This window comes from Choloepus didactylus, chromosome 1 (assembly GCF_015220235.1).
Source record: "Choloepus didactylus isolate mChoDid1 chromosome 1, mChoDid1.pri, whole genome shotgun sequence".
NCBI classification, from domain to species: Eukaryota; Metazoa; Chordata; class Mammalia; order Pilosa; family Megalonychidae; genus Choloepus; species Choloepus didactylus.
Window position 1 is genome coordinate 14,470,460 of NC_051307.1, and position 12,909 is coordinate 14,483,368.

The window sequence follows — 12,909 nt, forward strand, 5'->3', positions numbered from 1 at the left end:
TCTGGTGTTTTCTTGTTTGTATGTTTATTACCCAACTTTAACATTGCGGAACATAAGCATCCTCAGTGTGGGTGTGGGAACCCTATTTGTGTTAACGTTTTAGCCCCTGTGCCTGGGATGCGACCTAGCATATGCCAGGTTCTCAATAAATCCTGAATGAATGAAGGACATTAAAAGACCAGTTCTAAGTATGAGCTGCAATGCACTTTTTGTTTATTTTGCAATCAATGCCAGTAACATGAATATCATAGTCAATCAAGTACCTTATAACCCTTTTGGAAGTTTACTGGTATTTTCATCTAATGGCCTACAATGATAGTGGAGAACTGAACTTTGCCCTTTAACCTAATGCACTCTACTGTGAATGTCCCGTGGTGAAAATATCACCTGTAACATTAACAGAAGACCAAGAGTTAAAAGGCATACCAAAGTATGATACTTAGTTTCCAGCATTATACATAGTTGATTCATAGTAAAGAATGTGGGTTTGTTTCTTTTGTTTGCCTTGACAGACATCTCAATCAGTGATCATGCTACCCTTGCTCAGTTCTGCAAAGATGAGAAAATTGAATTTGTAGTTGTTGGACCAGAGGCGCCTCTGGCTGCTGGTAAAGTTCCATTAAGTTTATTGTTACAGTATATCCAATGCTAAAGGGATTAGCCATCATCTAATTGTACTCATTTTACAAATGAGGGTTTATAATATGGCACTGAAAAAAGAGATTCCAGATTTTTTCCACAAATATCAGTAATTTGATGAATGAGAGATCAAATTCACAACTATGGTACTTTATGTGTTACCTTGGTCTCCTAAATTTTACCACTTTTGGGATAGTCACATGTTGCAAGGTAGAAAAAGTAGACTGGGCTCAATCCTCCATCTCATTTTATTCTCCTCTGTTCTGATGTCAATTTAATAATCTATGTAATTGGGTGTAACAAATAATTTTGCTGGACTTGAGTCATGTTAGTGTCATTTTTGTTTATAGCCAGTAGGCAACATGAAAAACTTCATTAACTTCTACCTTCAGTCATCTGCTTTGTCTAGCGGAGCCTTAACATATAGATTTAGTCTAATCCTAATTTATCTTCAGTATGAAAAGCCCCTGGAGAGACTGGTTCACGTAAGGCTACTTGTTTTCATCAACAGGAATTGTTGGGAATCTGACAGCTGCAGGCGTGCGATGCTTTGGTCCCACAGCTGAAGCAGCTCAGTTGGAGTCCAGCAAAAGGTTTGCTAAAGAGTTTATGGACCGACATGGAATCCCAACTGCAAAATGGAGAGCTTTCACCAAACCTGAGGAGGCCTGCAATTTCATTATGAGGTAGATGGAAAGTTCTGCCTGTGGAGGGCAGTTTTTCATTATGATATTTAAGTTCACAAGTCACTTTTGTATTCAAAATGTAATGTTAGGTAGCTCTGTAGTCTAAGTCAGAAGTTTACAGCAAGATAATTATGGAAAAAAAATAAATTCTCGATAAAAGGTAGGTTGCCTTTTTCCAACACAAAGTAAAATGGAGGGAGAACCTAAGATGGTGGCTAGGTGAGACAGGGCAAAAAAGACACCTCTGTGAAAAATACTAGATAAAAACCAAGAAGTGACCCAGAACATCAGTTCCAGCGTAGTACCAGCCAGACAAGGTCTGCTAAATCCACAGGGACCATACATTTGGTGAAAACACTCCTGCCCGGGCCAGACCCACAGCCCAGAGCCACACCAAGAAACTCAGTGTGACGGGGAGTCTTTCCCACAGCACTGCACACATGCCACAATATCAGCTGCAGACAGGGGCCTTTGATACACCCACGGCTGATTGTCCCGGAGCCGGGAGGGCGGAGCTGTGCAAAAAGGGGGAAATTTACGCATCCTATTCAGCCATCTTTGAAGCGGGCTGGAAACGCCCCTGCACCGCCCGGCATTCCAGGGCTTCCCTGGAGGCCGGCGCACACTTGTGACGTGGCTCGTTCCTCCCTCAGTAAAGGTCCTGGAAGAGCACACAGGGAAGGGGGACCTGCTCAGAAATCCCTGGGAACCTGTGCCAATACCAAGGACTTGTGGGTCAGCAGCAGAGACAATCTGTGGCAAGACTGAAATGAAGCTTAGACTCTTGCAACAGCCTTAAATCTCCGGGAACACCTGGGAAGTTTGATTATTAAAGCTTCTCTCCCTCCCTAACTGCTCAGACTCACGCCCGTCATTCAGGGTGGACAGCACCAACAACACACTCAAATTTAGTGCACCAATTGAACCCCACAAGAATCAGATCCCCACATACCAGAAAGACAGAGTTGGGGAGAAGTGACTTGAGGGAAATAGGTGACTCACTGACATCATCTGCTGGTTAGTTAGAGAAAGTGTACGCCACCAAGCTGCAGTTCTGACAGATTAGAGATCAAGTAAAACAAATGCCAAGAGGCCAAAAACAACAGAAAATCTTAAAGCGTATGATAAAACCAGACGATACAGAGAACCCAAACCCAAACACCCAAATCAAAAGATCAGAAGACACACAGTACTTGGCGCAATTAATCAAAAAACTACAGACAGGCAATGAGAGCATGGCACAGGATATAAAGGACATAAAGAAGACCCTAGAAGAGCATAAAGAAGAAATTGCAAGAGTAAATTAAAAAAATAGAGGATCTTATGGAAATTAAAGAAACTGTAGGTCAAATTAAAAAGACTCTGGATACTCATAATACAAGATTAGAGGAAGGTGAACAACAACTCAGCCTCCTCGAGGACCACAGAACAGAAAATGAAATATGATAGATAAAATATGATAGATAAAACGTCCGAATTTAAGACTCATTGGTGTCCCAGAAGGGGAAGAGAAGGGTAAAGGTCTATAAAGAGTATTCAAAGAAATTGTTGGGGAAAACTTCCCAAACCTTCTACACAATATAAATACACAAAGCATAAATGCCCAGTGAACTCCAAATAGAATAAATCCAAATAAACCCACTCCAAGACATATTCTGATCAGACTGTCAAATACTGAAGAGAAGGAGCAAGTTCTGAAAGCAGCAAGAGAAAAGCAATTCACCACATACAAAGGAAACAGCATAAGACTAGGTAGTGACTACTCAGCGGCCACCATGGAGGCAAGAAGGCAGTGGCATGACATATTTAAAATTCTCAGAAAAATTTCGAACCAAGAATACTTTATCCAGCAAAACTCTCCTTCAGATTTGAGGGAGAGCTTAAATTTTTCACAGACAGACAAATGCTGAGAGATTTTGCTAATAAAAGACCTGCCCTACTTCAGATACTAAAGGGAGCCCTACCAACAGAGAAACAAAGAAAGGAGAGAGAGATACAGAGAATTTTAACAGACATATTTAGAGTATTACATCCCAGTTCACCGGGACACACATTCTTCTCTAGTGATCATGGATCTTTCTCCAGAAGGGACTGTATGCTGGGACATAAAAGCAAGCCTCACTAAATTAAAAAAAAAAAAAAAAAAAAAAAGAATTTGTTCAAAGCACATTCTCTGGCCACAATGGAATACAAATAGAAGTCAGTAACCATTAGAGGCTTGGAGAATTCACAAACACCTGGAGGGTAAAAATGAGAGGGAGATGAAAACATTCCCAGATAATCAAAAGCTGAGGGACTTCATCACCAGTAGATCAGTCCTATAAGAAATACTAAAGGGAGTTCAGCAGGCTGAAAGGAAGGGACACTAAACAATTCACTGAAACTACATGAAATAAAGACTTGCAGTAAAGATCACATGGTAAATATAAATACCAATACTACTGTATTTTTGATTTGTAACTCCACTATTTCCCACAGGATGTAAAATACATAAACTGTAATGATAAATAATTGGTTTGGGACTCAATGTAAAATATGTAATTTTTGACAAGAACTATATAAAGGTGGGGGAATGATGGAGTATAGGAACATAGTTTCTGTGTCCTATTGAAGTTAAGTTGGTATCAAAGAAAAACAAGATTGTTATAGATTTAAGATGTTAAATTTAAGCCCCACGGTAAACACAAAGTATCAGAGAATATGAACATAGAGATAAGTAGAATATGGGTTACGAGAAGTGGGGAAAGGGCAATGAGGAGTTAAGAAATGAGTGTAGGGTTTCTGTTTGGGGTGAAGGGAAACTTCTAGAAATGGATGGTGGGAAGGTGATAGCATTGCAGCATTCTAAATGTGATTAATCCCACTAATGGAATGCTAGGGAGGGGGGTGGAATGGGAAGATTTAGGCTGTATATATGTTTCCACAATTGAAAAAAAAAGAAAAGACAGTCTAAATAATGATAATTAAATGCCAAGGATGATCCTGGATGGGATCTGAGGATGGAGGAGAGGAGGCTCAAAGGGACACAGATGGGACATAAGAAGAAAAAAAAAGGAAATATAGAATGTAAGCTTTGTATCAATGTTGAATTTCTTCAACTTCTTAGCCACGCTTAATGGGATTGCATAAAAGAATGTTCTTGTCCATGGGAAAGGTATATGTGAATTATATTGTTTGTTCAAAGATAAGTGCTGCTTGCTCTCATATGTTCAGAGGACAGAGCAATAGATGATGCATGATTGGGAGGGAGGGAAAGAAAGAAATGGTGGTGTGACAGGATGTTAAAGATGATGGATCAGGGTATCGGGGGAGGGGGGTCGGGGTATGCTGGACTTCTGTGTATGGGGTTTGTACTGTTTTTGCAACTGTTCCTGTAGTTTTGAATTTATTTCAAAATAAAATTTATTAAATTAAAAAAAATAAAATGGGATTCTATGCCAATATAATTTACATGACTTTATGACCTTGCAGAAAGATGAATTCTTTGTAGTTATTACTGAGTTTCCTAGGTAGAAAATGCCTGTGGTTCTGTGGTTGTGCACATTTCTGTTCATAGCCAGATTGCAAAACACAGTGGCATCTTAAAACACAAAGAATATTGACTTTTGTCTTAAATGATTAACCAGAGCAAGGAATCATCACTTGGTCGTCTGCCACAACCACTCCAATTCTAAATCTTAAAATTAAACATCCATTGTTCTCTATTATATAGAAAACAAAGCAGTTAATGTATGTTGGTAGACATTCTTTTGTCCCTTTTTTTTTAACACTTCTCCCTGCTACCCGGTATATTTTTCTTTCAATTGGGTCTATAAGGTTTCTTAGAGACTGATTATATAATACTATGCAGATGGCTTGGTAAGTAACAATCTTGTTATGTAAGTAACAAAGTTGTTAACTTGCGTTGGTTGTGTTCTTCCAGATCCCCAGTCCTACTCAACAGAAGAAACTGCCAGTAACAGTTTATGTGTATTTCCAGAAATGCTCCCTGTCTACGTGCTTAGCTTTTCTTATAGAGCCACATCTTCTACATAAAAGGAAGTACAATTAACTACTTTGTATCTTAAAGATCTTCCCATATCCAGTCTAAACATCTGCTTTATTCTTACAAAGATTTTTATTCATAATATAGAAAATGCCTATGTAATGTAATGATAAGTAAAAAATGCAGAATTCTGCATACTATATGATTGCAACCATAAAGAAATGCAAGGGGAAAAGTCCTAGTGGAAAATACATCAAAATGGTATTGGTATTGTAAAAAATATAATATTTTATAACATATGATAATATAATAATTTTTTCTTTCTACTTTTCAGTTGTTGCTATAGCGTATGATCACAAAATCCTAACACATTTTCAAAATTTTGGTTATAGGGGTTTATTGGGTGATAAAAATTAGTCTGTCTTCACAGTGCTGACTTCCCTGCTTTGGTTGTGAAAGCCAGTGGTCTTGCGGCTGGGAAAGGAGTGATAGTTGCAAGGAGCAAAGAAGAGGCCTGCAGAGCTGTGCAGGAGATCATGCAAGTATGTGATTCTTCTGAACAAGTTTAGTCTTCACACTGGATACTCACACTGGATAAATATTTGATAAAAAACATATCTGACAAACATACAGGGGAGTTATTTTTCATAATACCAGGTGTTGTAAACCATCTCTGCAAAAGAGGTAGTATAGATCTGCAGTGATGGCTAAGTAATGACTCATCTTTTGAAATAAGTCCTAACATCCCTTATTGTCTGCTACTGAAAGGACAGAAAATCCTCAGGCTATAGGCCATATAAATAAATTCCCAAATCAGCCATGAGGAGAAAAGTTATTTGTCCTCTGTGTCCCAGGTCTAAGAGAATGAAGCAATGAATTAATTTAGACATTTCCTTTATGATTCATTTTGGTGATTGTAGTCTTTCCCCTCTTGTAGAAACCTACTTTCTGAGATGCGCTTTATTACAATTATTGTAGGCAAACATGCATACACAATTATTATAATCAGGAATAAGGATGAAATGGTGATAGTGAAAACATCTGTTTTCTATTACCTTATTTGAATCTTGGAAGCTAAATACTCAGGAAAGTGTTAGTAATGTGGTTATTTCATCTGTACCAGTGTTAGCTCTATGTCATTGTCACATTAAACATAAGAAGCATTCATATGTTCTTAAGTAAATATTAAAATCTTACTAACTTAACAAAGTTTTTTTGTTTATTTGTTTTTATAACTTACAATTAGGATAAAGCTTTTGGAGCAGCTGGAGAAACAATTGTCATCGAAGAACTTCTTGTAGGAGAAGAGGTGTCTGTACGTATATTCATCTTTTTGGCTGTTATAGAATATAAGAAGTTCTGTTATCTGACCTTTGTGCCCCCAAAAGACTTAATTTACTCATGTTGCTTTATCTAAAAACATAAACCCCAGGAGTTACAAAGGAATTTGCATATATTTAGTATTTGAGATCCTAGTGAGAAAAATCCTCCCCTGTGTGCCCGTGGGGTACATTGACTTAATATCACTCTTTATTAAGCTTCAGGGTTAGTTTAAACATTTGTGCTTTTTCCTTCATATACAGTTTATTATATAATAGATAATGGAACAAAATCACTTTAAATAAAGTTTTAATGTCAGGTAGCTTAAAAGGGGTAAAACTGAAATATCTTGAGAGTGGCTTGGTTCTTTCCCTAATCCAGCTCAAAAATTAGAGATTCTTCAGAAGTTGATTATATAAATCTTCTGATTCTTAACATCTGTAGCTTAGGGTTATTTACGTTTCAACTCATTTCACTACAAAAAAGAAAATGTTTCTCTAAGAAGAGGTAAGGTATATGTAATTGGCAATATTAAATTAATTTTTTACTTTTCTGGCTTTTAGCTTAAGTGGACTCGTTTGTTTTCTCCATAGTGTCTGTGTTTCACCGACGGAAGGACTGTGGCCCCCATGCCCCCAGCTCAGGACCATAAGCGACTGCTGGAGGGAGATCACGGCCCCAACACGGGGGGCATGGGGGCCTATTGTCCAGCCCCTCAGGTAATCCCCAGAGGTGCTACTGAAGCTCAGTAATAAATGTGTGGCCTCCTCAAAGAGTTCTGAGACACTGCTTTTCTTTCTGATTTTTTTTCCATAGATTCTATCACTAATCAGCAATTTGGTTGTTCTGTTAAATAAAAAGTATCTCTTCTGGCCCCATTTTGTGGGGAATCATTATAGTGGTTAGTGGCTAGGTCTCTAAAACTATCCTTTTCTGCCTTTGAAAAGCTAAGCTAAGCCAGTCTAAAGTATACTGTAGTTTGAGCAGATCCTCCCAACCCCTTTTCCCTACATCCTGTTTTTAACCCAGGGCAACTTACTGCAGTCTAGAAAGATCTTTTATTCATTTTTGGATATCCAGGACCCAGCACATAAGTTCTCGATAAATATTGCGCACGTGTGTGTGTACAGACTGGAGGTATAGAGAATTTGGACACAATTGCCAGCTATGTATCCTTAAATAGGGCATATATTTCACCTTTCAGAGCTCTTCTTTCTTAATCCATAAATATAAGGCTGAAATGCTTATTTCATAGGGTTATTGAATTTGAAGTGCTTAACCCATCTCAGGTAGTAAGTAAATGATGGTTCTCACCTTCTCCTTTCATTGTCCCATAGGATACTACTTAAAATATGACTTTTTAAAATGCAAATTAAATTTAAGCATTTTTTAATGCTCCTCAGGTTTCTAAGGGTACGTTACTAAAAATTAAAACTAACGTTCTTCAGAAGACAGTGGATGGCATGCAGCAGGAAGGTACTCCGTACACAGGTATGTACCTTGCTATTATGTGGACATTGTTTATAGAGTAACTCTACATGTTGGCAAAACCACTTTTTTCCATTTTCTCTTTTTTCACCACCTTTTAATTGACCACTGTTGCAACATTTGTTATGGTTGTTCCAGAACTTTGAATATTTGGAGTTTATATTCTAGACTTCATAGTCCCAATAAAATGTCATTATAAATTTCCTTTTTTTTTTTTTCTTTTTTAATAAAGGTGTTCTGTATGCTGGTATAATGCTGACCAAGGATGGCCCAAAAGTTCTAGAGTTTAATTGCCGTTTTGGTGATCCAGAGTGCCAAGTGAGTAACAGTAATTAAAGATAGTGAATTATTACTTTATAAAAGATGTGTGTGTATGTTTGTTTCATTCTCACTTTCTCAATTTAACATTTTCTAAAATTTACAAATACTCCATACCCAGCTTGTTTTTATCATGATTTATTACTGAAATAATTACCTTTGAGAAATATATGCAAGTTCTGCTATCATCCCGGTGAATAAAATGTCTAGGAAGAACTAAAAGTTATTTCAATTGCGGTGTTGATTATGTTTTTCCAGGTAATCCTCCCACTTCTTAAAAGTGATCTTTATGAAGTGATTCAGTCTGCTTTAGATGGCCTGCTCTGCACATCTCTGCCTGTTTGGCTTGAAAACTGCGCTGCCATAACTATTGTTATGGCAAGTAAAGGTTATCCTGGAGACTACGCCAAGGGTGTGGAGATAACAGGTCAATATCAGGGAACAAGAGGTTGGATTACAATATGACAAATGACTGATGCCTCCTCCTATGCTAGTACTCTGCTCCTTTTAAGGGTGTGAAGCCATCAGAAGCCTTCCAGGGGTTCTTAATGTAGCCACATTTCTTGTTAGATATGTGTGGTCAGATATCCAAAATTACTGTTTTTAAGGAGCTACTCTACATTTCCCTTCCCACACAAGGAAGCTGTAGCGAGCCTTGCCACATTTCCAGAGTATCATCCAGGGTAGCCTTTCTCTTCCTCCCTCCACAATGCAGGGAATAATGGAGATAGGTAAGTGTCAGGGGAACGCTGGTATAAATTACATCAGTAAAATCCATATTATAGGCACGATTTCTGAATGATCACACATACATACAACTTTATGTGGTTTGACCTCCCGTTTGCAGTGTACCCCATTGTCACTTGAATGGCAAAACTCAGTTTCAAAGGTATTCTTTTCCCTGTCTCTAGAGGTGAAGCATCTAGTTAAACGATGTTAAATTGAACAGTTTTTTAAAATGGCATATAAGTTTTGCTGCCATAAACCCAAAGGCAGACCTTTCTGATCCCAATCAGGCTGTATTTTGGCCTCCCTCAATATCCAAATAGGGTGCTTAATTCACACTGTCCATTTGCTGTCTTCCCCAGACAGCAAGTCTGTTGCCCTGGGAATCCTAAAGATGGAAACTGGTCAACTAGGAATTGAATTCCTTTTTAAATGGACAAAGAAAGAGAAGGGATAGAACCAATATCCCTTGTATTGGTAAAATTCACCTAAGATTGAAGCAACAACTGTAACGGTCATTTCTGACTTAACCAACAGGTATTGGATACCTATTGTAATACCTTAGTCACAAGTATCAGGTACCAGTGAATGGAAGGTTCTGTGTTATAAAAACACTTAGGGAAGACATATAGTAACAAACTATAAATAAGATGCCAAAAAGAGAAACAGGAAAAAGGAAAAGTGTATATAAATTTTTTAATAAGAGAACAGGTTATCCTTGTATAAACTCTCTACTTTGACCATTTTAAAATTTTAGCAAGTATATTCTAATAATGTTTCATGTTAAATTATATCTGAGAACTTAAAAATAATTCAGAAGAAAATAAAGCCAGGTATTTTCAACTAAAACCAAAACTTAATTTAAATTTGTCTTAAAATTTTACAGTTTATATATTAGAGAAAGATTACCTAAAAATAAGTTTTACATTGTACTGACCCCTTCAGTTATTTAAAAAAGAAAGAAAGCTACTTTACTTGAATGCCTAAATGCTCGAAATTCCCAGGCCTTAGCTTTTTTCTTCCTCATTGAAACAGTTGTTTTAATGAGATTTATAATTAAACAAGGTTTTAGGAAAGCAGTTAACCACCATAAAGCAGAATGGACTATTCTTAGAAAAAGGACTTATTTAATATTATATTATATTAATTCCTGCCTGATAGAATTCTTATAAAGATTCATTTAAATGAAATAAAGGTCCAAAGGAACAAACCTTCCAGAAATTAAAAATCACTTCACAGGAGTAAAATATAGTTGTTATTTCAAGTGATAGTCAATTGTACTCTTGTTGCAGGATTTCCTGAGGCTCAGGCTTTAGGCCTGGAAGTGTTCCAAGCAGGCACTGCCCTGAGAGATGGCAAAGTGGTGACCAGCGGGGGTAGAGTCCTGACAGTAACAGCCATTCGGGAAAATCTCCCATCAGCACTTGAAGAAGCCAAGAAAGGACTTGCTGCTATAAAGTTTGAGGGGGCCATTTATAGGAAGGACATTGGCCATCGTGCCATAGCTTTCCTCCAGCAGCCCAGGTAAAATTCTTTGACGGAGGCGATAAGAGCACAGTTTCAGAACTGTCCTAAAGGCTATGTGGAAAAGTCATTCTGTATTCTTTTCTCTCTATGGAACTGATCTGATCTAGGTCTGTATTTAGTCTGAACCAAACTAGTTACAGCAGTATTCAAATTAAATGGAAAAAACATCACAGTAGTTCCTTATGTTTGAAAAGGTTAGCAAAATCAAATCACTGTAATGTAAGGACTTTTACTCCTTGAGTTATCATATCTTTGAATATATTGAGGATATATTTAAACCAGGTTTTGACAAAGAATTCATGAGAACTTTGGTCATCTAACTTTTTGTAATGTAGTTTGATTATATTGTAACTGGCAGACTCTTTATCACTACATTTATGTCTTACTGAAATGCGTTTCATTTGCCCTTTATTGATTCATTTATTATTGGTATGTACAGTATTCTGTCGTAAAATCAATAAACTATTCATTGCAAATGTGGGTGTTTTGATTTCTGAAGTTTATATCACTTTTAATACTCTAGGACACTTAAGGGTAATGAATATATTTTAGAAAAAATTGAGAGCTGTTCAGCAACTTGATGTTGCTGAGAGGCAAACTTTTAAAGTTTAAACACGGAGTTTTTTTTAGAATCAAGAATACTAAAATAACATGCTAAATTTTTTTTTTTTCATTTAAAAATTACCAGATTCCATTGCAATGGCCTATTCAAGGGTCTGTGATCTTAATTCTTGTCTGAATTCTTTACATTATCCTTAAAGATGAAGAAAATGGCACAATGCCTGTTGTTACCTAGAGAGAAAGATTTTTAAACCAGTAAGATTTTGTTTCCTAGCTAGGAATGACCCTAGGCTACTAACTTTATTGGAGTTAACTGTCAAAGCTCTCAGTTTTAGTTGTACCCTGGCAGTTTGTTTCTAATAAAATGTCACATTTCTTCATTTATGCCTGCATCCGGTAGGCCAAAGTTCTCATTTTTGCCAAACAAAAATTCACAGCACCAATCATGAACTTGATCTATAAATGAACCACTCCAACACTTCTGCCCCATGCTATATAGAAAGGAATGATGCACTGAATATCACTGCCTGGTCTCGTTTTTCTTTTTTCATGGTTTTGTGTCTTATTTCTTACTGTCCTTCAGCCCTAAAGAAACGTAAAATTATATATCATTGCAGTAAGAACTCAGTTTGATTATTGAGGGATTTCTTTATAGAGTTCTTATAACCTTAATTTTTACTTTTTTGCCTTGGTTTTGGCACTTTTTATTCCCATATTGAAATTAAACATAAAGATTGTGGCAAAACATCACTTTATTTAGATGTTTTGAGAAGCTCTTCTGGAAGAAATAGTTGATGAAATTAGAGCACTGGTTCTCAATGGAGGTAATGCAGTAAAATCAAGCTAGAGAGATTTTTTTAAATACTTTAAAATTCCCAGGGCCTACCCTAGTCCAGTTAAATCAGAATCTCAGTGGTTGGGGCCTAGGCACTGACATAAATTTTAAGTACCTTGGGGGATTTGAAAATCACTTGTGATGTTAATCTGCTTTAAGAAAAAAAGAATTTTCCCTGGCATTTAGGTGATGCTTATTTTTCTTTTAATTCTTTAGGGGCCTGACTTACAAGGAATCTGGGGTAGATATTGCTGCTGGAAATATGCTGGTCCAGAAAATTAAGCCTTTAGCAAAAGCCACCTCCAGACCAGGTAAGTTAGAGCCTCACTTTACTAATTCATTCTTTTGTGATTTGACTAAGGCTTTGTATTTAACTGAGGGTTTCAAATTACTGTCAGTTTTCTGTGAAATCTTGCCCTACTTAAGCCAAACCCATAGTCTTCTTTCTTGCCTCTGATATTAAAGAAAGCATTTCTTACCATATTGTTAAGCTCAAAAGGTTATGTATTCCCCTTTAATATTTAATTAGTTTCATTACTTTCTTGATCAATTCTTTGAGCACATGATACTTTCCTATTCTCAGGAAAGGCATCTCGTTTTAGCCATTATGAAGAAGTGGTTTATTCATGTTTAATCTATTAAAATGCAGCAAATAATTACTTTCCTCTCTAACAGGCTGTGAAGTTGATCTTGGAGGTTTTGCTGGTCTTTTTGATTTGAAAGCAGCCGGTTTCAAAGATCCTCTTCTGGCCTCTGGAACAGATGGCGTTGGAACAAAACTGAAAGTAATCCGATTCCTTTATGAGTAAAGGTCTTCTGTGAAA

The 12,909-nt window shown here is 36.9% G+C and overlaps 1 protein-coding gene across 6 annotated transcripts in view; it reads left to right on the plus strand.

Moving 5' to 3' along the window:
- Nucleotides 1–12,909, plus strand: part of GART (phosphoribosylglycinamide formyltransferase, phosphoribosylglycinamide synthetase, phosphoribosylaminoimidazole synthetase) — a 29,711-nt gene that overhangs the window by 5,208 nt on the left and 11,594 nt on the right. For 5 of the 6 annotated variants that reach the window (XR_005216279.1, XM_037832192.1, XM_037832185.1 and 2 more), the window contains 11 exons: nucleotides 513–608; nucleotides 1,151–1,325; nucleotides 5,741–5,852; nucleotides 6,557–6,625; nucleotides 7,224–7,349; nucleotides 8,034–8,121; nucleotides 8,351–8,436; nucleotides 8,695–8,863; nucleotides 10,455–10,686; nucleotides 12,302–12,396; nucleotides 12,761–12,870. Coding sequence is in view for 5 of the 6 variants with exons in the window: in XM_037832192.1 (XP_037688120.1) it covers nucleotides 513–608; nucleotides 1,151–1,325; nucleotides 5,741–5,852; nucleotides 6,557–6,625; nucleotides 7,224–7,349; nucleotides 8,034–8,121; nucleotides 8,351–8,436; nucleotides 8,695–8,863; nucleotides 10,455–10,686; nucleotides 12,302–12,396; nucleotides 12,761–12,870 (1,358 nt within the window). In the remaining variant the exon portion in view is untranslated. The remainder of the gene's footprint in view (nucleotides 1–512; nucleotides 609–1,150; nucleotides 1,326–5,740; nucleotides 5,853–6,556; nucleotides 6,626–7,223; nucleotides 7,350–8,033; nucleotides 8,122–8,350; nucleotides 8,437–8,694; nucleotides 8,864–10,454; nucleotides 10,687–12,301; nucleotides 12,397–12,760; nucleotides 12,871–12,909) is intronic. The other variant, XM_037832159.1, reaches the window with a different exon arrangement.